A 22424-nucleotide genomic window follows, 5' to 3' on the forward strand; every position below is an offset into this window, starting at 1 on the left:
AAAATGGCCGCGCAGAACTGGAGCAAGGTGCTGCGGCCAAGGATAAGCGTGCCGCACCTCAGCGCCCCAACACAGTGAGGACCCCCCGCGCCTCAAAGAGCAGAACCCAGCGCTCGGCCGACGGCCGCAAGCACCGCCGCCCTCCGCGGGCGGGAGCGCTGTGAATTACTGCGCCGTTTTCCTGAGGCCGTGGTAAAGCGCACCGGGGCAGCGGCCCGTCGCCGCCGCCAGTCCCCGCGACAGGGCCGTCAGCCCCGGGGCAGGGCCGCAGCCCGCCGGGTCACCGCGACCCCGAGCGCGCCCCCAGCCCTGAGGGGAGGCCGCGTGGCGGCGGGGGCGCGGCGGGCCTATCGGTCGATCGGCGTATGCAAACGAGGCGCATGGCGGCGGCCAATCGGGAGACGCGGAGAGGGGAGCGCGGCGGCCCATTGGCGGGCAAGGCCGTGGCGAGATGGCGTGTTCCCCGCTCCTGATCGAGAGCCGAGCCGCGCGGCGCTCGGAGGGCGGTTATCGCGGCGACGCGGAGAGTGACGCGCCGCGGGCTGGGCGTGCCGGGCGCTCGCCATTGGCTGCGGGATCGGGCGATGGCGGCGGCTGGCGCGTCGCGCCCCGGGTGTCCTTGCAGGGAGCGGAGCGGCCGGCGCAGTGCGCGGCGCGGCGGGAAGGAGCCGGGTCTCGGACGCGGGCGGCGGGGCGGTGCCGGGACGGTGAGCGGGGGCGGGGGGGGCGCGTTCCGGGCAGGCGCGGCGCGGGCAGCCCGCCGTGGCGACGCCGGTACTCCGCGGGCAGGGGACGGGCTGCGGCCGCGGAGGTCGGCCGGGGAGCGGCGGCCGCGCTGGTTGCGGGCGGGGGAGGTCAGAGCCGCCGTCTCGGTGCCTCATGGGCGCCGGAAGGCGCGGCCCCGCGGCGTGGGCCGGGCCGGGCCGGGCCGGGTGCCCTGCCGCCCGCCGGGGCCTCTGCGGCCGCCGGGAGGAGCTCGGCCTTCCCTGGGCCGTCTGAGGGCCTGCGCCGGTGGCGGGGGGGGGGAGCCGCCAGCCTGCCGAGCACGCCGGGCGCTGGCCGGGGAAGGCGGCGTGACTGGCGCCGGGTGCTGCCGGGCGGTCCTCGGGTGGGCGCAGCGCGGGCCGTCTCCGGGGCCGGCTGGGGAGGGCGGGGGCGCGGGTGGCGAGCCCCGGGCGTTGGAGCAGGTGGGTGGCAGGTCAGCGGCCCGAGCAGCGCGCACGGCCGGGCGGGTTCGCCTCTGACAGGCGGGGGAGGTTTTTGAAGGGGCCGCGGTCGTTCTGTTCGCGTTTTGTTTTGGTTCCCGGAACGCGTTGCTTTCCTTAGTGGTCCCCTGGAAAGTTCTGACAGGAAGCAAAGGCAAACAGGGCATGGAGAGAATTTACAAAGCATCCCTTCTGAACCACCATTTCAAAATTTAACAAAATCACATTACTAATAAGCTTTATGTTTAATGCTACGTCTTACTAATTTCAAGCTGTGAGTCTGTGTAACCATACAGATATTTTAAACAGAACTAGAAATGTGAACTCATTATATGCATTGATTTTTTTTTTACAGCACTCAGTAATGCAGAATCAGCATATGCAATCTTCCATCAATATTTTCCAGAAATGTCAATTTGCATAGCAAAAACCCCCATGCACTTCAGGCAGGTTAAATAAACAGGAAGCCTTTAAAGAATCCTTTTAGGCTAGGCGTTACTGGCACTCAGTTAACCCAAGATCAGCAGTAAGGCATCCTGTATTTCATAGCAGCAGTTAATTATAAAGCTTTGGTTAATAGTCGGTGTTATGGATAAGTATTTTCATAATCAAGTTCATGCTTTTTTCCCTAATGGATTTATGTGAAGGCATTTTGCACTTACTGATTTTGCTCAGAAATGTGAAAAGTAGTATATGAAGAAAGGTTTTTGAAATCTTTCTAGCTCTGCTAACGATGTGTTAATTGCCTAGATAAGAATTCAAACTGTCAGAATTTAGGAGTTGTATTACTAGTTTTAGCACTGGTAGGATTCTATATAATAGTCATGTAGTGAGTAATAATTCTTATTTTCCTGGAACAGTGTGGTATTCAAAAGTATTCATATTTTCATAGGACGCTGCTATGCCTTTTCTATTTTTTTTTGTTGTTGTTTCAAAATCTTTGACACTGAGGTACTCCTCTGGCTGTGTCTTATTTTAGTTTTCCTAGTTAGAAGATATCTTCCATTCTGCTGAGGAAAAACTAATACCACTTTGCAACAGTTCTGCAAGAACATAAATTTACAGAACAGTATGTAGGTTGTATTACACAGGGAAAAACAGAAGGTCATGTTGACTTTAAAACAAGTGTTTTTATTGTGGTATTTTTTGGTGTTTTGGGTTTTGTTGTTTTTTTTTTTTTTAAATAAAAAAAGCTTTCTGTCAGGAAATGAAATAATCTGTTGATAAGGAAGGCAGTCCTCTCAGTAATTTTCCCCATTTGGTTCCATGAGCCACGACAATCCTGCCACACCTTCGCTGTGGGAGTATAAAGAGAAATCTATAGGTGGTGCTTGTGTGATTGACAGTGGCGCTGATAGGAAACCAAGATGATTCTGGTGTCTTCAGGAACACTAAGCAGGTAGATTTGCCTTGTCTGTTACCTTCTCCATTGAATGAGCTTCATTTTTGAACGTCCAAGCAAAATAAATAATACTGAAAAGACTGTCTTCCTGGGAGCCTGATGGGTGGATTGTTACTTTTAGGGCAACATGAAGGAATTATTTTATCCACTTTGAAGTGACAGTGTGTAGAGCCCTCAGTCCTCTATGGGAATCTTTACAGTGCTAGGTTTATACGTGTAAATACTGAAAGGCCAGGCTACTATTCAAGCATCTTTTGAACTTTACGATATTGTTACGTAGTTAACATTCATCACAGAGTTTTATAAGCTGTTGATTTTTGTGCAATGAGAAAAGCAAAATCCCAGTACTAATGTATTTAAGAGATAATTTTATGGCATTTTGTTTCTGTGGTATGGAACATAGATGAACAGCCTTGATGAACTTGTGTGAAGGTAGAGAGCAGACAGAGTAGGATGTGGTTTTAGTAACTGAAGGACGTGCAGCACATCCGCATTCTCAGTTATGTGAAAGAGAGGCGTGAGGTTTTTCTGTTCAATGTTTGGTGCCTGTTGAAAGCAAAGCGGGTGATGAAATGCTTCGATAACTTGGGACTTTGTTCTGGGCACAAGAGATCTGTCGCAGAATACTGTATGTGAGAAGGACTCGTGCTTGAGGTGAAGAAGGAAGTGTTTTGAGGGTGATTAAATTGAACCACTGATGAGTATTGAGCAGAAAGTAGAGAAGACAGTCAGAGGAACATAACATTGCAATTCCTGCTGTTGAAGCTGAGCATAACCAACGATGGTTAGCTGGTAATTTATATGGTTAAAATCAAGTTAATATTTTTTATAGGAATAGTGAGCAGAAGAAAGGAACAGAATTTAGTAAGTGCTTACGTAGGTGGTGAAAACAAAAAGCTGGAGTCATAGTGGTATCAAAATTGTGTGACAGGAAGATACTAAGAGACGTTGTGAGGGTGATGGAGACTTACTAGTAAGACCTTGAAGAAACAAGGGAGATGTGTATTAAAAAAAAATGAGAATGCAGGAGCAGATAGTATTATATTTCAGAAGTTTAGAAGGAAGTGTGTTTTATGTGGAAGGTTGAAAGGTGAAGATTAGTTTCCTTACTCATCTGTTACTTAACTGGTTTTGGGTGTTTTTTTCTGAGGCATGACTTGCGGAAATTTATAGAGCTCTGTCTTTTTCTTCCCTGAATCTCGTACTTGCTTATACAAAATATTCTTCTGTTGCAGGTTCTCTAATTGTAGAAAAACAGTCTTGAAAATGTTGTCCAGACTCTTTCGAATGCATGGCCTTTTTGTAGCCTCTCATCCATGGGAAGTCATTGTGGGAACAGTGACCCTCACCATCTCTATGATGTCCATGAAGATGTTCACTGGGAATGATAAGATCTGTGGCTGGAATTATGAGTGCCCCAAACTTGAAGAAGTAAGAATTTACATTCATGTTATAGTACTTACTGTTAAATCAGTAGAGCCAGGGTTTTCTGCAGAATAAGATTGGGTTGTGATGTTGGGGGTAGAGTAACCGTGCAGAAACTTCTTTGTTGCTTTCTTTTCCTGTTGTGGATCTCAAAACTGTATGCAAGCAGTGATGCACTACAGGTTTTCATTAAATCTAACTTCCAGTTGCACAGTATTTAATGAACAAGGGTTTTATATTAATGCTGTTTGCAGTATTTTAATTTTTTAAGGCAGACTAGCAGTGGTAGTTATTTTATTCTGAAACTTCGTTTTCTAGTGCAGCTGATGATGGATTTTTTTTTTTTTGCTGAAACTTAACAAAAAGTCACTACTTAATGTAAAAGCTAACTAAATCATTTTGTATTTCAAACAGGATGTTTTAAGCAGTGACATCATCATCCTGACAATCACGCGCTGTATAGCAATCCTTTATATATATTTCCAGTTTCAGAACCTAAGGCAGCTTGGGTCAAAATACATTTTAGGTACTGTATGTGATTTTTTGTATTTGCTGTATGAATTTTAATAGTGTTTTTTTTTAAATATAAATTGTTCATAAAACTAGAATTTTAATACTTATGTACAGAACAGAGTTATTTTAATTATTTGCTAGATAGCAGAATAAATGTTCTGCATAGATCAAAGTGCATTTTTTTTAAGACAGATTCTTTAGGATTATATAAACAGTGGAAATGTAATTCTTGGAAATAATTGTTTATTGTGTGAAACACTTAAAATACAGAGCAGTTTAAGCCAGTTTTAATTTTTGCTGATAATGAATGAGAAGATTTGTGGCTTTTATTTCTTAGAATCTTTGAATGCAGTACAAATTTTAGATTTAAACATCTGTAGAAAAATACTGTGTACTTCAGTTTGTCTCTCAACTGCTGTTAATGCACTCTGACAGATGAGAATTGTTATTTGTTTGCTCTAGGATTGACCCAAGAATACATTTTTTTATTCCCCCCCGTCCCCTTATATATATATATATATATGTATATATATATAGAAAACAAAAATTTCCAATTCTCTTTTTTTTAAAGGTATTGCTGGCCTCTTCACAATCTTCTCAAGTTTTGTTTTTAGTACAGTAGTAATTCACTTCTTGGATAAAGAACTGACAGGTTTAAAGTAAGTAATGATTTGTTATTCTGGATTTCTTCCTTGAATTTTTTTTCCTGTACAATAAACTTTAAATTTTAACATACTTCTGTTTCTTTTCAGTGAAGCTTTACCATTCTTCCTGCTCCTGATTGATCTGTCAAGAGCAAGTGCGTTAGCCAAATTTGCGCTCAGTTCCAACTCACAGGTCAGGGGGGTTGTTTTTTTTGTTTGTTTGTTTGCGTTTTTGTTTTTGGTTTGGGGTTTTTTTTGTAATGGACCTTTTGAATTTAATGATCAAGGATGAACATTATCCCAAGGCAGGGGGGTTTCAAACTATATGATCTTTAAGGTTCCTTCCAAGGCAAACCGTTGTATAATAATGCAGGAGGGACATACAGGTGAATACCATATTGTTGATACATAAAAAGGATCAAATTTTATCCAGATTCTGTGTTCTCTTGTCTTCAATCCAGATGGGTGTTCAAGAGAATAATAATAGTGTAAAATTAGTGTGAATAATCAGATGAACTAAGTGAATTGTATGTATGAGTACTTCATAGAGTCAGAACTTCAAACCAGCAGTACTTATAGCTGTGTTAAGGAGGCTAGAGCTCCCAGACCAAAGTCTTCCCTGGAAGACCTCTTGACAGAAGAAAGTTCATTTCGAGGACTCAGGAGCAGCATATAAAGAAATATCTAATGTTAAATGCTGATACTGGAAAAAGCATATTTCTAGACAAAATATTAGCAGAACAAACATAGCATATGTGTAGACAGAAGCATTCATGCTCTAGTGCGATTAACACAGCACAACAGGAAGGATTGGCAGGACATCTTGCTTGTCATACACTGTCATGGTTTCTTCCTAATATTCTAAGTTGTGAAATACAAATACACTTAGTGAAATTAATGTATACCTGCAAAATACTGCATAGGGTAATTGAGCGTACTAATTGTGACAAAAATATTGTATATTATATTTTAATATATTGTGTATGAGAGTATATTGCACATTCTCTATATATGCAATAATATTATAGTGTGCTGTATGTTGTTTTATAGTTGCAAGTACAGAGTTTTTTATTCATGTTCAAGAAAGTATTTCACAAATCATTTTTCCCTATAGCTTCTCTCCCCCCAAAACCACTGCCAACAAAAAAACAGCAGCAAGACCCTGTAGAGTTTGTCATGCCTGGTTTCTGGGTGACATCCCCTCCCTCCCCCCTCAGGGAAAGTTTTAGTGTCTTTTATGTCCTCTTTTCTGTCAGCTGACTCTAGAGAGTTAAATAATCAAATTAAAAAAATAATAGAAGGTAGGGTACAGATATGTGGTTGCGAGAACTTTTGAAATGCCATGACATAAGTGGCTTCTGAATGTACTTAATTAGTCTGGGCGCATCAGTGTTGTAGGAGCTTGGAATACTGATGAGCCAAAGGTAGTGAAATGAGTCAAAATAAATAATCTTGTGTAAATAAAGACTGTCAAAATATGGGAAAATAAAGCAATTATGGGAAATAAAGCAATTAAAGAATGTATCCTCTCATAGTTAATTTTCAGTGTATGTTTTATAAGGCCTTATCACCATAATATTACTCAATTTGATCTTGTACTAATTGTGTTACATGTACTTCTTTAATTTGATTTTTGTCCTTATGGTAATGTACAGAAATCTTTCTTTTTAGGATGAAGTAAGAGAAAATATCTCACGTGGAATGGCAATTTTAGGCCCTACTTTTACACTAGATGCACTTGTGGAGTGTCTTGTGATTGGTGTTGGTACTATGTCAGGTAAGAAATACAGTCCCAGGATCTAAATCCTTCCAGTTAAAAAAGATTATTTAAAAGACATTGGGATATTGAGAGCTTCAGATAATGGGTGTTACCCATGAGAGTGGAGTGACTTAATCTATTTATTTAGGTATTTATTTACCTTCCTTACTAGCCTATATTACTAGTATTTTGCAGATATGAATAATATGTACGTGTTGAAGAGACATTTGAAATAAAGATAATAATTTTCCTCGAGCATTGTGTGGTAGGAACAGGCTCCTGTGCAGCTGCTTTTGTAAAATTGAGACCTTCTGTCATTCCCGTTATTCCTGCTAACGTCTTGTGGGTGTTTTTTTGAACTATCTTGCATGCTTTAAAGGGATCTTTCAAAGCATTTGCTTTTCAAATTGTTTTGGACCTTTTCAGGCTATTGTGTATTAATAAGCTGTTTTCCTGCTCACATCTAGGAAGAAACCTCTCATTTTAGGTGTAGCTTTTTTGTTGGTTTTTTTTTTTTTAATTATTTATACTGTTAGCTCTTCCATGTTTACTAAAGCAGTTCTGTAGTGCATGCGTGACATGGCTATTTGACCTTTTCTGGATACCAAGCTTGTGAAAGAGCAGGTGGGGTATATACTGTTTCTTACTGCCTGAACATGTAATTGGCTATCTTCCAGAAGGGATTTCAATGCATAATGTCGGATAATTGTTCTTTGCTTACGTAAGTGAGGAGTTTCAAGCTTTCAGTGTGAAGCTATAAAGTCTTGGTGAATTGTAATAATTTGTATTTGTTTACAATGAGACTTTAAAAGTTTTCTGTAAATGCCATACCATAGAATAAGCTAGTACACAATGACTATGGCTTAACATGCCTTTTTTTCATTAATCTAGAGAGTTCCTTCTGTAATCTGCAGTGTCACTGTAACAGTTTCTTTCTTACTTCTGCAGCAATTCCTCAAGTATATAGAGAGTCCATTCCATATTCAAATGTAAAAAAAATTCTTTTTTATGTAGGTGTACGACAGCTTGAAATTATGTGCTGCTTTGGCTGTATGTCTGTTCTTGCCAACTACTTTGTCTTCATGACCTTCTTTCCAGCTTGTGTGTCCTTGGTATTAGAGGTAAGAGCAACTTCAAGACAGCGTCAAGCTTAGTATGCAGACCTGTGCTGCGTGTAGGCTATACATTTTCTTCACGGAGTTAAAGGCCAGCATGTTTGTCTTCCTCACAAAGTGAACAGAAGGAATGCATAAAAAGAGTTATGGTGGCTGAGCTGATAACAGTAACTTGTTAATGCCACTGTAAATGAGTCACACTCTACAGTATGAGTTGTGTTGTAAAGCAAAGTAAATGAATTATATTGTAAATTACTGGCTTTCCAGGGCTTTTCACTATTTAAAGTATAATGTTGGCTAAACAGTAGACTGCAGGCTAACTCCTTTGGTAGTAATTTCTTAATGACCAAATAAAAGTACAATGTTGAAGCTCACTTCTTGGTTCTTCTAATGTGTACTAAATAAGACCCATTCTTAAATTTTGTTACTTTTGCAGCTTTCGAGAGAGAGTCGTGAAGGGCGCCCTATATGGCAGCTTAGCCATTTTGCTCGTGTTCTGGAAGAAGAAGAAAATAAACCAAATCCTGTAACACAGCGGGTCAAAATGATTATGGTTTGTGTCTCTCTTTCACCTGTGGTTATGCAATCAGTAAGGTGTTCTGGTGCAATGAATAAAGCTTTTGTTTTCCATAGACTTGTATTCTGCATCCCATTAATATAGTTCACCATGGTAATTTTTAGTAACATCCCCTGCATCTACCCCTAAAGTCTTCCTGCCTGTGCCAGTGCTGTTCCAAACACTCAGGGCGTTCTCATGTGTACTATTTCCCTCCCTCTTACCCCTACAGTACCCTGATCGTCCTTTGCTGAGTACTTGAGCAAGAGGAGGGATGTGGTAGGATGGGTTCAAAACTATGAGTGTTCTGACAGGCCAGAAAGAGTGTTAATGAGAGGTGTGGAAAATCAGTCTTTGACTGTAGACATTTGAGGCATGGGAAACAAAAAGGACCCCAAAAAACCGAACAGACAAAAGAAAATGTTTAGTCTTAGTAGGTTAGACACCTAGTTACTGTTGAAAAATTAATACTTGTTGTGTTGTTTTGTGTTTTTAATGCAGTCACTGGGTTTGGTTCTTGTTCACGCCCACAGTCGTTGGATAGCGGAACCAGCTGCTCAAAACAGTACGCTAGAAAATTCAGTGGGATTGGATGAGAATGCACCGAAGAGAATTGAACCTAATGTTTCGTTATGGCAGTTCTACCTTTCTCGGTAGGCGATTTCACAGAAGAAGAGTGCGTTGCCTTGACTGGGGTGTATTCTCCAGTGCTGCCAACCTATCGTCCTAGGGTACAACACTTGCAGACTTGCAGATCTGACCAATCTAGGATTTCCTGGAACCAGAGATGACATTTCATAAGAAATTTTTTGATATCATGCCATTTGTCTAATCTCGTTGAAGTAATCAAGAACATGATCAGGAGCCAGCTGTCCTATATGCACCAAAATACTGCCTTTTCCCACTAGCACTGACACAGAATCACAGAACAGTAGGCATTGGAAGAGACCTCTGTGGGTCATCTAGTCCAACCCCCCTGCCGAAGTAGGGTCACCTACAGCAGGCTGCACAGGACCTTGTCCAGGTGGGTCTTGAATATCTCCAGAGAAGGAGACTCCACAACCTCCCTGGGCAGCCTGTGCCAGGGCTCCGTCACCCTCAGAGGGAAGAAGTTCTTCCTCATGTTCAGACGGAACTTCCTCTGCTTCAGTTTGTGCCCATTGCCCCTTGTCCTGTCGCTGGGCACCACTGAAAAGAGCTTGGCCCCATCCTCCTGACACCCACCCTTCAGATATTTGTAAGTATATATTAGGTCCCCTTGCAGCCTTCTCTTCTTCAGGCTGAACAAGCCCAGCTCCCTCAGCGCCTCCTCATAGGAGAGATGCTCCAGTCCCCTCACCATCCTTGTAGCCCTCCGCTGGACTCTCTCCAGTAGCTCCTCATCTTTCTTGAACTGGGGAGCCCAGCACTGGACTCCAGATGAGGCCTCACTAGGGCTGAGTAGAGGGGAAGGAGAACCTCTTTCGACCTGCTGGCCACACTCCTCCTAATGCACCCCAGGTCCCACTGCCCTTCTTGGCAGCCAGGGCACACTGCTGGCTCATGGTTAACCTGTCATCCACCAGCACACCCAGGTCCTTCTCCGCAGAGCTGCTCTCCAGCAGGTCCGCCCCAAGCCTGTACTGGTGCATAGGGTTGTTCCTCCCCAGATGCAGGACCCTGTGCTTGCTCTTGTTAAACTTAATCAGGTTCCTCTCTGCCCAACTCTTTAGCTCTCAGACACCTTTCAGAGCACACTGGAAAATAAATTTTCTGACTGCCCTGATTATTTATGCAGAACTTCTGACCATTCACATAAAAGTGCACTTTTGCTTTTCCTGCAGCTCAATCGAAGTTAGTGGCACCTGTGGTTCCGTGTTACTTCTGAAAACTCAAACTGTCTGTTTTAGTTCCCCCCCCTCCCACCTTAGCAGCTCAGCTTGCATCATAGTAGTTGCTATAGGTAGAGAGGATGATAATTGAAACTTTCTGCTTCATCGTTGACAGTTAGGTGTTAAATCAATTTGATGTAGCTTTTACATGGTAATTATTTTACAGTAATTTCTCTTACCGGAACTGCGTTTTTGCTGAGATTTAGTAAATATTAATGATGTGAAAATTCTTATGTTGTTAATAATAGAAAGAATGATTTCTCTACCCTGATGTAGCATACTTGAGTGTCCTGGTAGAAAAGGTCTTTTGAATGGAATTTCTGTATAAATGATGATGAAACTACTACCCTTTCTAAAGCAAAGGGATGTCTGAATGCTGTTATAAACAACAAATTGTATATACCATGTATTTACCATTTCATTTTTCTATTCTAGAATGGCCAGTATGGACATTGAACAAGTAATCACTCTTGGATTAGCCTTTCTCCTTGCTGTGAAATATATTTTCTTTGAGCAAGCAGAGACTGAATCCACACTCTCACTGAAAAATCCCATAACATCTCCAGTGATGGTCCAGAAAAAAGTCCCTGAGAATTGTTGCAGGAAGCAGTCTGGACTTCTGAAAAACCATCAGAAATCTAACACAGTAGAAGAAGCTTTAGTTCCCAAAGACGGAAATGGTAATTTTTAGCTTTTTAAAGTCTGAACCTGTTCCTAAATATACAGAACAAATAGTGAAATCTGCGTTAGCATGTTGTAATTGGAATAATAACTTAAGAATTTTGTAAACCAAAATTCATTTTAATTGTCTTTATGCAGCCGAAGTCATAAAACCTGTATTAGCAGAGTCATCAACCAAGCCCACGTTTGTAGTTGGCAGTTGCAACCTTTTTGAAAGTTCTTCATTTCTTAGTGGAAAAGAGGAAGAAATTGAGTTACCTAAAGAACCACGTTCTGTTGAGGAGTGTGTTCGTATACTTGGAAATGCAGAGGTATGGAAAAATAGCTTTGGGGTTTTTTTTTAACCTGTACTGCAACATCTGTTTTAAGAATTCTTACAGTTGATTTTCCAGCTTTTAAATGATCATATTGATTGTAATGTAATTGTTCAGAAAATTATATGGCTTTATTAACTTGGATGGGGAGTCATGACTAAACCAAAACTTTCCTAAGTGACTTCTCCAGTCAGGCAGGGCGGAGGGGGTGGGGGAGCAGTTTCATCATTCGTGACATACCGAGTCACTGGAGCTTCATCGTGTACATGTATAAGTGGATGTCTGAATAAGAAGTTTTCTATCATATCCTGGCCTACTGTAAAACCTGACATTGGCAGTTGGTTCCTTGAGATGTACTCTGATAATGTCAAATAAAAGTTGTTAACCCTTTTTTGCCTGGAAACATTTAAAAGGATTTTCACCAAAAGAATCTGTACTTTCTCTCACCACCCTTTCCATTTCCAGAAGGGAGCAAAATTCCTTACTGATGCTGAGGTTATCAGCTTAGTTAATGCTAAACATATTCCTGCTTACAAACTGGAAACCCTGATGGAAACTCAGGAGCGAGGTGTGTCCATTCGCAGACAGATGTTGTCTAAGAGACTCCCTGAACCTTCATCATTGCAATATCTTCCTTATAGGAATTACAATTATTCTTTGGTAAGTAAAAGGCAGGCAAGCAAAACTCACTGTAAAACCATTTTCCAAATACATGAAATACATGCTCAAGTGATACATAGGTATTAACAATGAGCTTGGTCAAAACTGATGTAGAAGGGAAAAAGCAAAAATGGCAAACGTAAGGCAGTACCTTTTATTGCTCTTGATGTTTTTAAGCCTAGGGAGGTGGGTAAGTTTTGTAGCTCATCCAGAAAATATTTCCTACCAACGTATGCAGCTGCCTTATCTCCAAAATGCAGAACTCTAATAATATGGAGCCTGAGTTCAGCTGAATGATAATATTACCTTGAGCTCAAGTTAAAATGGAAGTTTATTTAACTTATTTTTTTTTTAATAGTGTTTGAGACTTAATAATATTTAATACATGTGCCAAATACTAGACTTGAACAGTATTAACTGTTGGTAGCCGTAGCTGTTAACTTTTTGAGGAGGGGATGGGTTGCTCTGTGGGTAGGGTTGTGGGTTTTTTGCTAAGATGACTTCTTGTAGTCACAGGCATAGTATGTAATGTGCTTTACCATATCACTGTAGTGTAACCTTAATGATACCTTCTGTGTTGTTTTTGTAAGGTTATGGGAGCTTGCTGTGAAAACGTGATTGGATATATGCCCATTCCCGTAGGCGTAGCAGGACCACTGTTTTTGGATAACAAGGAGTTTCAGGTGCCAATGGCAACAACAGAAGGATGTCTTGTAGCAAGCACAAACAGAGGATGTAGAGCAATATGTGTAAGTCTTGTTTGACTGGCTTGAAAAACTTTCTATATTATAAAACATAGTTGGCGAGATAGAAGGCATGTTTTTGACTTTTTAAAAATTAAAATTCACTTTCAGTAATCTTACTTTGTTTCTCTTCTGCTTTGATTTTTTAGCTTGGTGGAGGAGCAAGTAGCCGCATTCTGGCAGATGGGATGACTCGAGGACCTGTGGTGAGGCTGCCCACTGCCTGCCAGGCCGCAGAAGTGAAAGTTTGGCTTGAAAGCCCTGAAGGCTTTACAATAATGAAGGAAGCTTTTGACAGCACAAGTAGGTTAGTACAATGGCTATTCCAGCCTTATTTCCTGATATAAGACTTCTGTGGATTATAGAAAGCTCCTAATTGTTTTTTTTTCGCATACTGCAATACAGGATGTTACATATTCATTTTGGCTATTCCATGTAGTGTGAATCTAAAAGAACGGAAGTCACCCTGGCTATGTACCAAGGCTAGTCATAAATGTTTTCCAGTGATAAGTGGTAAACAACTTTATCTTAGCAACAAATACATTACCATTGCATAATACTTAATACATTATTTATTTTGTCTAAGCATTTAAAAATCAACATAAAAGCTTATTTGGATTTTTAGTAGTTGCTATGCAAAAAGTAATCTAGCCTTTCAGATAATATTACTAATGTTAATAATTAATTTGTGAGGTTCCAGAGAATATAGGATAAACTAATGCTAGAACCGAAATGCTAAAAGACGTAAAACAGTATTAAGAATAAATCTATTTCAAGCCCTAGGGTCTTTTTTTTCTAAGACTTATGATTGCCTGCTTTATTTAGGAAGATTCAGAGAGAGTTTTCCTTACCAGTTTTGTTTCTTGCAGTCTTACAAGTGTCAGTCAAGGATATATGTATATTTCGGCCAGAATCAACTCATGCAGCTGTTTAAATGCAGTATTTCTTGTTTTTTGTTTGACTCGTGGAGCTTGTGCTGTTGTTGAAGATAGTGTGGGTTTTGCCTTGATGTAAAACTGACATAATAATTTCCAAATGTCTTATTTTTGGTTTATACCTGGTAGTCAGATGTTTTAAGGAACAAAAATGAGTTAAATTTATGTTAGCACTTCAGGGTACTTTATTTCATAAAGTCCAGCAACAGAAAACTTAAAAAGGCAGTGAACAGTTTTACAGTCAACATTTTTAAAGTGTTTACTCAAGAGAACTATGCGCATGGTAGCTGAAGGTTTTTTTTCCTGTGTTGAGGGAGGAGGAACAGAGTGTAGTTAATAGCACTGTCTGGAATGATTTACTGTCATTTTGCTGTTTAAAATTAATTCAATCTTTTCCTTTGAGGACCATAAGTAGTAGTTACATTTTCTTGCAGGTTTGCCCGCCTACAAAAACTTCTTATCAGTTTGGCTGGTCGTAACCTTTATATCCGTTTTCAGTCTGGAACAGGGGATGCAATGGGAATGAATATGATTTCAAAAGTAAGGACCTGTCCCCTTAAGTCTTTTTAATAAATGTGTATTTCTTTTAAAAATAAATAAATTACAGCCTACGTGGCATGTGAAGACAGAAAGGTAAGACATAGTCCTGTTTGCAGTGCTATAAAACAATAAAAATGTTTCACCTTGTCAAGTGTAAACAAGAATAAGATGAGAACAATGAAAGAAAAAAACAACCGTGTAGTTTAATTTTTTATTATTATTATTTAAAGAAATTGTTCTTGATAATATGGAAGTTAAGCTGGTTGCTCTGTTGCTTTGGGCCAAGGATTTTGTCCAGCAGTAATTAATCTATTACTTTGTTTATCACTTCCTTGTAAATGAAGGATTAGGAATCTAGTCAATGGCAACAGAAGGGTGTTCTCTAGTTTTGTTTGTTTTTTTTTTTTTTTATGCAAACGTGGAAGGAGAGATGACCCATAGATGGGGGGAAGCATTGTGCTGCTTGAGGGTAATAACAGTTGCCTATTCTATATAAAATTTAAGTCTATCAGAACCATAACATAAATGGGTCTAGTCATAGTCAGGTCCTAAATTATAGTAGACCTTTTGTCTGATTTTGTAGAGTAGAGAAGCTTTTTCCACTGCATCCAAAATAAATCCATTTCATGCCTGCAGTGTTGACTTTGGTTGATGTTGTATCTTCAGTATGGTAAGCATATGCCCATTCACCTAGAATGTATCCAGGGAGTCCCTATGTGCTGGGAAGAACCAGTTATTCGACATAGAATTCCCAAAGTGGTTAGAAAAAAAGATAGTGGTAATTGGGTTGTGGGTCCTGTTTCAGGTTCCTTCTTGAGTTTATGTTCTTTTCTTCAGCTGTAACTGATGATCTGATTAGATTTAACCTAATCTTGCTATTCCACTGTGCTTGAGTAACTTATTTTGCAGGCATAATGAAATACTCGCCTTTTATCTGTTTCTGTTCTAACAGGGTACTGAAAAAGCGCTGTCAAGGTTGAACGAAGAGTTTCCTGATCTCCAGGTTATAGCTATTAGTGGTAACTATTGTACAGACAAAAAACCTGCTGCTATAAACTGGATAGAAGGAAGAGGGAAGTCTGTTGTCTGCGAAGCAGTCATTCCAGCCAAGGTTGTTAGAGAAGTAAGTGTTTGCTTTCTTTTACTTGTTTATAAAAATACATACATTTTACCAAACTCATCTTGCATCATAAATATTAACTGGAAGTTGTTTTCCAGTTAAGGGTAATTCCGATGTGTTTTCAGATACTGCTGTAGGATAAGCCATTTTTCCTGAGACGGTGGATATTTTTTCCTTTCATTGTCTCTTCTGGCATAATGTGCATCTACTTAGTGATGCATATTCAAGAGTAGTAATGGGAAGCCAACCCTTTCGTAACGGGCATGGGTAGTTTTTAGCTAAATTTGGGATGTTTTTCCCCAACCACACACATCACTACATTTGCTTACATTGAGCTCTTAATACATAAAGTTTAAAATTTTTGTCAATGTTGTGGACTTTTTGTGCAGCTCTCTGTGATCAGTTGCTATTCCTACTACACTGGAATATCTCAAATTATGTGCATAGTGCTATGTTTGTTTTCTTTGATCATTTTTATACTAAACTCAGTGTAAATATCTTATCTGAAGGTTTCAAAATATAGTCCGTGTAGTATAAATGTGCTACTTCATTTGATATTACTGTGCACAGTGTTTTACCAACGTAGCACGGTGGTTTCTGTTTGAACTCCTCAGTTTAGCTCCGTATTCTTATGCAGAGCAAAACTGGGAAGGATTTAGTGTCTGGAGCAACTTGGGAGGAATGTTGCTATCATGTCAAGGTGAATTAATAGACTATTTCTGCCAAGTTGATCTTGTTTGTTTCATTCTGAAAATAAGTGAGAATTTGAAATGAAGAAGGTAGCTGGTGAGTTTTTCTTAAAGGCGTGTGCAAGTCCAGACCCTTCGCACTGACTTCTCATTGTTACCTGGACAACGCAGCTTGCATTTGAAAGGAGTCCTTTTGAACAAAAATAGAAATAGGTATCTAGGACAATGACTGAGTCAAATTCCGTGTGGAAGCAGACAAGGGGCAAGGTCTTATTAACTGCAAACAGAGTATTTCTACTCCTGCCTGAGGAACGTGCACTAAGTGTATCACTTTGTCTAGGTATTGAAGACAACTACAGAAGATATAGTTGAAGTCAACATAAACAAAAATTTGGTGGGTTCTGCGATGGCTGGTAGCATAGGTGGCTACAATGCACATGCAGCAAACATCGTGACAGCTATCTACATTGCCTGTGGTCAGGTAGGTTTGTTTTACACCATTTCAGGTTTTACTTAGTTCAGTAATTCTTAACCGAGCACTTAGTTGACTGTTCTGGTTTTGTTTTGCTTGTCTTTCCTGATCTGAAGGATGCTGCACAGAACGTGGGCAGCTCTAATTGCATCACTTTGATGGAGCGAACTGGTTCCACCAATGAAGACCTGTACATCAGCTGCACAATGCCTTCTATAGAAATAGGAACGGTTGGAGGAGGCACTAACTTGCTCCCACAGCAGGCCTGTTTGCAGGTATAAATCAGAAATTTTAAAGCACTTTAGCTTCTTAAATGAAAGCTTGCTTTCATGTTGTGTATGTTGTGTCTGAGTAATGTTGTGGGAATGGGGCCTCGTGAAACTTGGTGGATTTCAAATGAAAATTTTAGAATTACCTACTGAATTGTTTCCACGTATCTACTTTCTAAAGCTTAAGGTGTTTAATATTAAAGAGACTTAAAGCTAGTTGATTGGAGATAACTTGGAAAGAATTACTTTAGTACTAAATTTAGCGTAAATTTACTTAGATTTCATAGCATAATGTTGCATATTTTTCTCTCCAGATGTTAGGGGTTCAAGGTGCAAGCCAGGATAACCCTGGTGAAAATGCCCGTCAGCTTGCTAAAATTGTTTGTGCTACAGTGATGGCAGGGGAATTATCACTAATGGCAGCTCTTGCAGCTGGGCATCTAGTCAAAAGCCACATGATCCACAACAGGTAGGAAATGGAAAAATTCTTGTCTTTCTCTGCTGTTTTGCCCTTCTTCAAAGTACACAAAATTCAATAATAATTACATGGATAATTGCAACATATAATAGCAGTGTAATGTTTTAACTATCCAGTGTAGTCATCTTACTGTTCTTATTAGGTCAAAAATAAATCTACAAGATCTTCAAGGGACTTGCACTAAGAAGGCGGCTTGAATACTGAAACGGCTTTGAAATGAAGAATTGTTCCAGCAACTGACCAGGTGCACAGGGGGGTAAAAAGAAACCAAAACTGTGAAGTTTAGAATGAAAGTCACTTTCAACTCAGTCATGTCTATGTAAGACAGACTGACAGATCAACGGACTTGCATCAGACTACTTACGCCTTTGCCCTTCTTGAGTGGTTAGAGATGGCTTCATGAAAGAAGTCCGGTCAGATGACTGGAATATGGCTTTGGAATTCTTACTCTTACACATCATTTTCTGAAGGGTCAGTCTTACGTTTTTACAGCTGAGATTGTTTTGACTGGTAAGCTCCTGGTAACTACCAAGGTGAAAAGTGATGTACTGTACTTTGTACATGAAAAAAAAAAAAAAAAAGATGGTCTAAACTTGGCTTGAATGCACTGGTCCTTGCCATCTTTGTTTTCTGGTTAGACAAGCATGTTTTTTTAAAGTGCTGGAAAGCCTAACACTTTCCATGAACTCCAAATTTTAATTTTGTTCACATGTAAAACTTAAGTCTTAGGCTATAAGAATATTATTGAATCATACTAGTTTTCTAGAAACATCTGTCTCTGTCTAGTACTTAATGAAGCAGCTAAGCAGCATTCACAGTTTTAACTCCACAATTTAGGTTATTCCTTTTCAAAAAACTTGTGACCTATAAAATTCTGAACTGTTAAATATGATCTGTACTGAAGCAGGGAAAAACAGTGTCTTGAACTGTTCTGTTATTTTGTTCAGGTAGAAAAAATAGATTTTGAAACTGCTAACTCCGAAAACAATTATGTGTCAGACAAGCCAGCAATTTTAAGCAAATGCAGTTTCTCAAACTTTTTGTGATAGGAGTGCATTCAAACAGCAGGACTCAAGAACAAATGTTTACACTTCTTTTAGAAGATGTCTCTTAAGGTACAGTGTGTTTGTATATTCCTCATTATTTTTTTTTTTAAGTGTTTGACACTTATTTCCCAGGAATTAGGTGTGTATCCACTGCTTAAGTTGAGATAAAATGAAGCCAGAAAATCACACTGTTCTTTAACACTAGGGGTTTTTTTATGGTTTAATACCTTTTAAACTTTCTTTTTGAGGGGGGGATATTTATTTTAAGAAGAAATCTTATCCTTTTTTTCAATGAAAAGTACTAATTAAGGGGATTCAGTGAAATGACATGTTATTGCAACAGGCAGTTTTTGTATTAAAATACTGTACTTGGACCAGTGAAGCAGTCTCAGGTGTTCTTAATGTAATACAGAAAACCCAGGTGTATTCTGGTTGATTCACCTTTGGCAATATTGCTAAATGCATCACCCTGCCTAGTTAATCACAGGAGGAGAATTGTTAATATGCTTGATGATGGGGATTGTTTGGTTTGGGGTTTTTTGTTTGTTGGGGGGGGAGACAGTCAGTGGATTGGACTGTGTTTCTTACAGGAATGCGGCGGCATTCCTAAAGGGGTGATCAGCAGAGGTGCTCCTCTGATGTGCTAATTTGATATAAATTATGATGAGTTGTTTTGTAGTACATCAATACATTAATATCATTGTAATGAGCTCATAAAGCTAATGTGCAAGCATGAAGACATACTACATGCTAGATATGTTATGATAGCATGTAAATATGAATGTTTATGTTCCTGCAGTATTGTTGCTAATAGCTACCATTTTATTTAAGGAAAGTTGGAATTACTTTGTTTCTATGTTCATTCAGTGATCTTATTTAAAGTAACGCTGATCTGGCAATAAATGGTGGGTCAGTGTTCATTTTGGTGGATTTCACTGACATTCTGTCTTGCAGAATTAACATTTTGTATTATTACTGAATTGTGTACATTTTGGTACAGAGCTACTTTTTCAGTTTCAGTAAAACAATGGAAAACGTATTGGCTTAATTGTGATATTTTAAGCTCACTTCACGACTTAGTGACATACCTTAGCAGGCAACATAAGAGGGTTAAGGGAAGGACGACTGGCCTACAGTACTGAACACAGTGGGGTTGTGACACCGGGCCTTCCCCGCCTTGTTTGCAGAAGCCTGTACTCCGTTCTCCTCAAAGCTGAATTATGCAGTTTGCCCAAGCAGGAGAACTAATTCACTGCAGCCCCCTGCTGGGGCATTTCTCCTGTCTCCAGAAAACTGTTGAATTATACTTCTGGCAGTTTCTCACATGTCCACCAAAACCAAAGTTTCAAAGGTGCTTTTTAATCTCTGAACTTGCTACCTGAACTTCAAACACTGCTTTCACCAGAAAATGTGGTTTTATCAAAATATACAGTACTGTATATTCTTGCAAGACAGGTTAAGCTGGAAGAGTGAAAGAACCCATCAGTACCACATCAAGAACTATTTCAAATTCCTACCAGTGCTTTTAATATCATAGTGCAGGTTAACAGCAAAGTGGTTAAGCCTGTAGTCAGTACCCCACTACAAATCCTGGAAAGGTGTAAAAAACTTCCCTCTCCCCCCTCTTTTCGTCACCCGTAGTCCATCTTCCATGACTGGCCTTGGTAATGTCCATCAGTCTACAACGGGATGTACATTGCAGTGTGCATTTTTTTTCCGTCTCCTCCGAACTACAGGTTTTGTACCAGAAGCGGAGGTTACCCTTTCGTATGTGTGAGAACATTCAGGGAACTGAAGGGCTGGTGTTTCCCTGCATACACGCTGAAAATCCTGTGTAGTGAGATGGCTTCAGATGTGTCTTACCTAATCTTCCTGACGGGAAGAGCAGCTTCTGCTTACGCAGACACCAGCAGCCTGGCGCTGGGACGGGGGGGTGTGCCAGCAAGGGCCCCTGCGTGGGCACTGCAGAGCTGGCACAACGGTGCCCAGAAGAGAGGACAGCTGAGAGCCCGCCTGCTTTCCCAGGGGAGCGTTCAAGTGTGTCCAGGCGCGTTTAGACACAGCACTGTCTGGACAATTGTCATCCTTGGCGTGAACCCTGCTTGTAAGGTGAACACAGCTCTGGGAAAAGTTGTGGTAGGTGGTCAATCCACCCACTCCCTTCAGCTGCCTTTTGGGCTGGAGTGAGAGCTCTTACTACTCACAGTGCTTTGAAGATACAGCATCATCTCCACCTTTATGGGGACATAACTTATTTTTGAGGTTGTGTCCTCTTGCTGCTCTCCCTTTGGCGTTGACACCTGCCGAAACGAGATGATGGTTTGGGCTTCAGGCAGCGTCCTCGTTGCAGTAACAGTTTCTGTGCTCCACAGATCCACCCTGTTGCCTCGGGGGAAGCTCCTGTTCCTGGCAGAGGCGTCTTGCCTTACACGTAAGGCAATGACAGTGCTGTGCATCCAGTGAAACCCTGAGCACTGACAGTTCTGTACTTTATCTTGCCGCCCGGAGATCACTGCTGGCCCCAGGCCTACCATGGTGTACCAGCCTCTGGCAGGAGACCTGCTGCTGCAGCTAACCTTATATCCACAGCGCTCAGGGGCTTTTGCAGTCGGTTACACAACGCAAAATTACCTAGTGTCCCATCTTAACCCCTGGTTTGTGTTCAGTCTGCTGCTTAATCTACCCAGGGGGTCACTGGGGGCTTTAGCCCCAGCTTTCATAGGTTCTTCTCCAGTTATGGAAACCAGCAGCGTTCCCACTGGGACTCAGGTGATCTAGAAAAACGTGGCAGGTTCACCCAGCTGCTTGCTTACCCCACCCCAGCAGGATGGGGGAGAGAACTGGAAGGGTAAAAGTGAGAAACCTTGTGGATGGAGATGAAGACTGTTTAACAGGTAAAGTGAAGCTGTGCACACAAAGCAAAATAAGGAATTTATTCCCTACTTCCCTGGGGCAGGCAGGGCCTTGGTGCACTAACAGTTACTTGGGAAGACAAAGGCCGTAACCACAAACGCCTTCCCCTTTCTCATTCTTTCCCTGAGCTTCTAGTGCTGAGCACAGTGCCATACGGTGTGGAATATCCCTGTGGTCAGCCGGGGTCAGCTGTATGCTGTGTCCCCTCCCAGCCTCTTGGCCGCTCCAGCCTACTCACTCGCAGGGGGCACAGGGGAGAAAGAAGCACAAAAAAGCCCTTGATACTGGTAAACCCATCTCAACAACAGCCACAACACTGGTGTGCTGTCAACACTGCTAGTCACAAATCCAGAACACAGCCCTGTACAGGCTGCTGCGAAGACAAGTAATTCCATCCTAGCCAGAGCCTGCACAAAAAAAAGAAGATCTAAATCTTGGCACCAGTATCTGCGGAGATCCTCAACAGCCAAATAAAGACTCTTAGAATCACAGAGTGGTTTGGGTTGGAAGGGACCTTTAAAGATCACCTAGTCCAACCCCCCTGCCATGGGCAGGGACACCTTCCCCTAGACTGGCTTGGCTCAGAGCCCCATCCAACCTGGGCTTGAACACTGCCAGCCATGGGGCATCCACAACCTCTCTGGGAAACGCGTTCCAGTGTCTCAGCACCCTCACAGTAAAGAATTTCTTCCTTACCTGCTTTATTCTTCTGGAGGAGAACTGTACAAGGTCAGTCCATTTTTATAAGCCAGAACACCAGGGTGAAATAACCATGCTGAAAGAATGATGCCAATAATGAGTGTCTCCTAGGACCGCTGGGTGAAAGACAGACTTGGGCAACTCGGTGAAGCTCAGAGCAAGACTAGTCATGTAGGTCCATAGCTTCTAGCTGTCCACCTGGCACCACAACACGGTTTGCCAAATGGCTTCCCACTTCCCCTGCAACGAAACGCTGTTCTTCCAGAGTGAATGGAAGGGAGTCCTGCAGTACATTTAGGCCACAGGCATCCTCAGTCCACAGTCTCAGACAAGTGGTCTCCCAAGGAAGCAGTTGCTGTGTAAAGTTGCCCTGAA

The 22424-nt window shown here is 41.4% G+C and overlaps 1 protein-coding gene across 1 annotated transcript; it reads left to right on the forward strand.

The window, feature by feature from the left end:
• The first annotated feature begins 583 nt into the window (after nucleotides 1-583).
• On the forward strand, nucleotides 584-19476 carry HMGCR (3-hydroxy-3-methylglutaryl-CoA reductase). The gene is made up of 20 exons (XM_075447070.1): nucleotides 584-707; nucleotides 3843-4038; nucleotides 4447-4558; nucleotides 5117-5204; nucleotides 5298-5382; nucleotides 6861-6966; nucleotides 7963-8069; nucleotides 8500-8616; nucleotides 9121-9272; nucleotides 10926-11170; nucleotides 11310-11482; nucleotides 11951-12145; nucleotides 12736-12894; nucleotides 13038-13195; nucleotides 14258-14363; nucleotides 15316-15486; nucleotides 16513-16653; nucleotides 16761-16919; nucleotides 17228-17382; nucleotides 17534-19476. The coding sequence occupies exons 2-20, from the start codon at nucleotides 3874-3876 to the stop codon at nucleotides 17586-17588; spliced, it is 2649 nt and encodes an 882-aa protein (XP_075303185.1). The 5' UTR covers nucleotides 584-707; nucleotides 3843-3873; the 3' UTR covers nucleotides 17589-19476.
• The last annotated feature ends 2948 nt before the right edge of the window (nucleotides 19477-22424 follow it).

This window comes from Opisthocomus hoazin, chromosome Z (genome assembly GCF_030867145.1).
Source record: "Opisthocomus hoazin isolate bOpiHoa1 chromosome Z, bOpiHoa1.hap1, whole genome shotgun sequence".
Classification (NCBI taxonomy): Eukaryota; Metazoa; Chordata; class Aves; order Opisthocomiformes; family Opisthocomidae; genus Opisthocomus; species Opisthocomus hoazin.

Excerpts from the sequence above, each read along its gene's own strand:
- HMGCR (XM_075447070.1), top strand. The coding sequence starts at position 3,874 with ATGTTGTCCAGACTCTTTCGAATGCATGGCCTTTTTGTAGCCTCTCAT. Across the intron at positions 8,070-8,499 it reads GTGTGTCCTTGGTATTAGAG|CTTTCGAGAGAGAGTCGTGA; the intron begins GTAAGAGCAACT and ends TTACTTTTGCAG. Across the intron at positions 13,196-14,257 it reads GCTTTTGACAGCACAAGTAG|GTTTGCCCGCCTACAAAAAC; the intron begins GTTAGTACAATG and ends ATTTTCTTGCAG.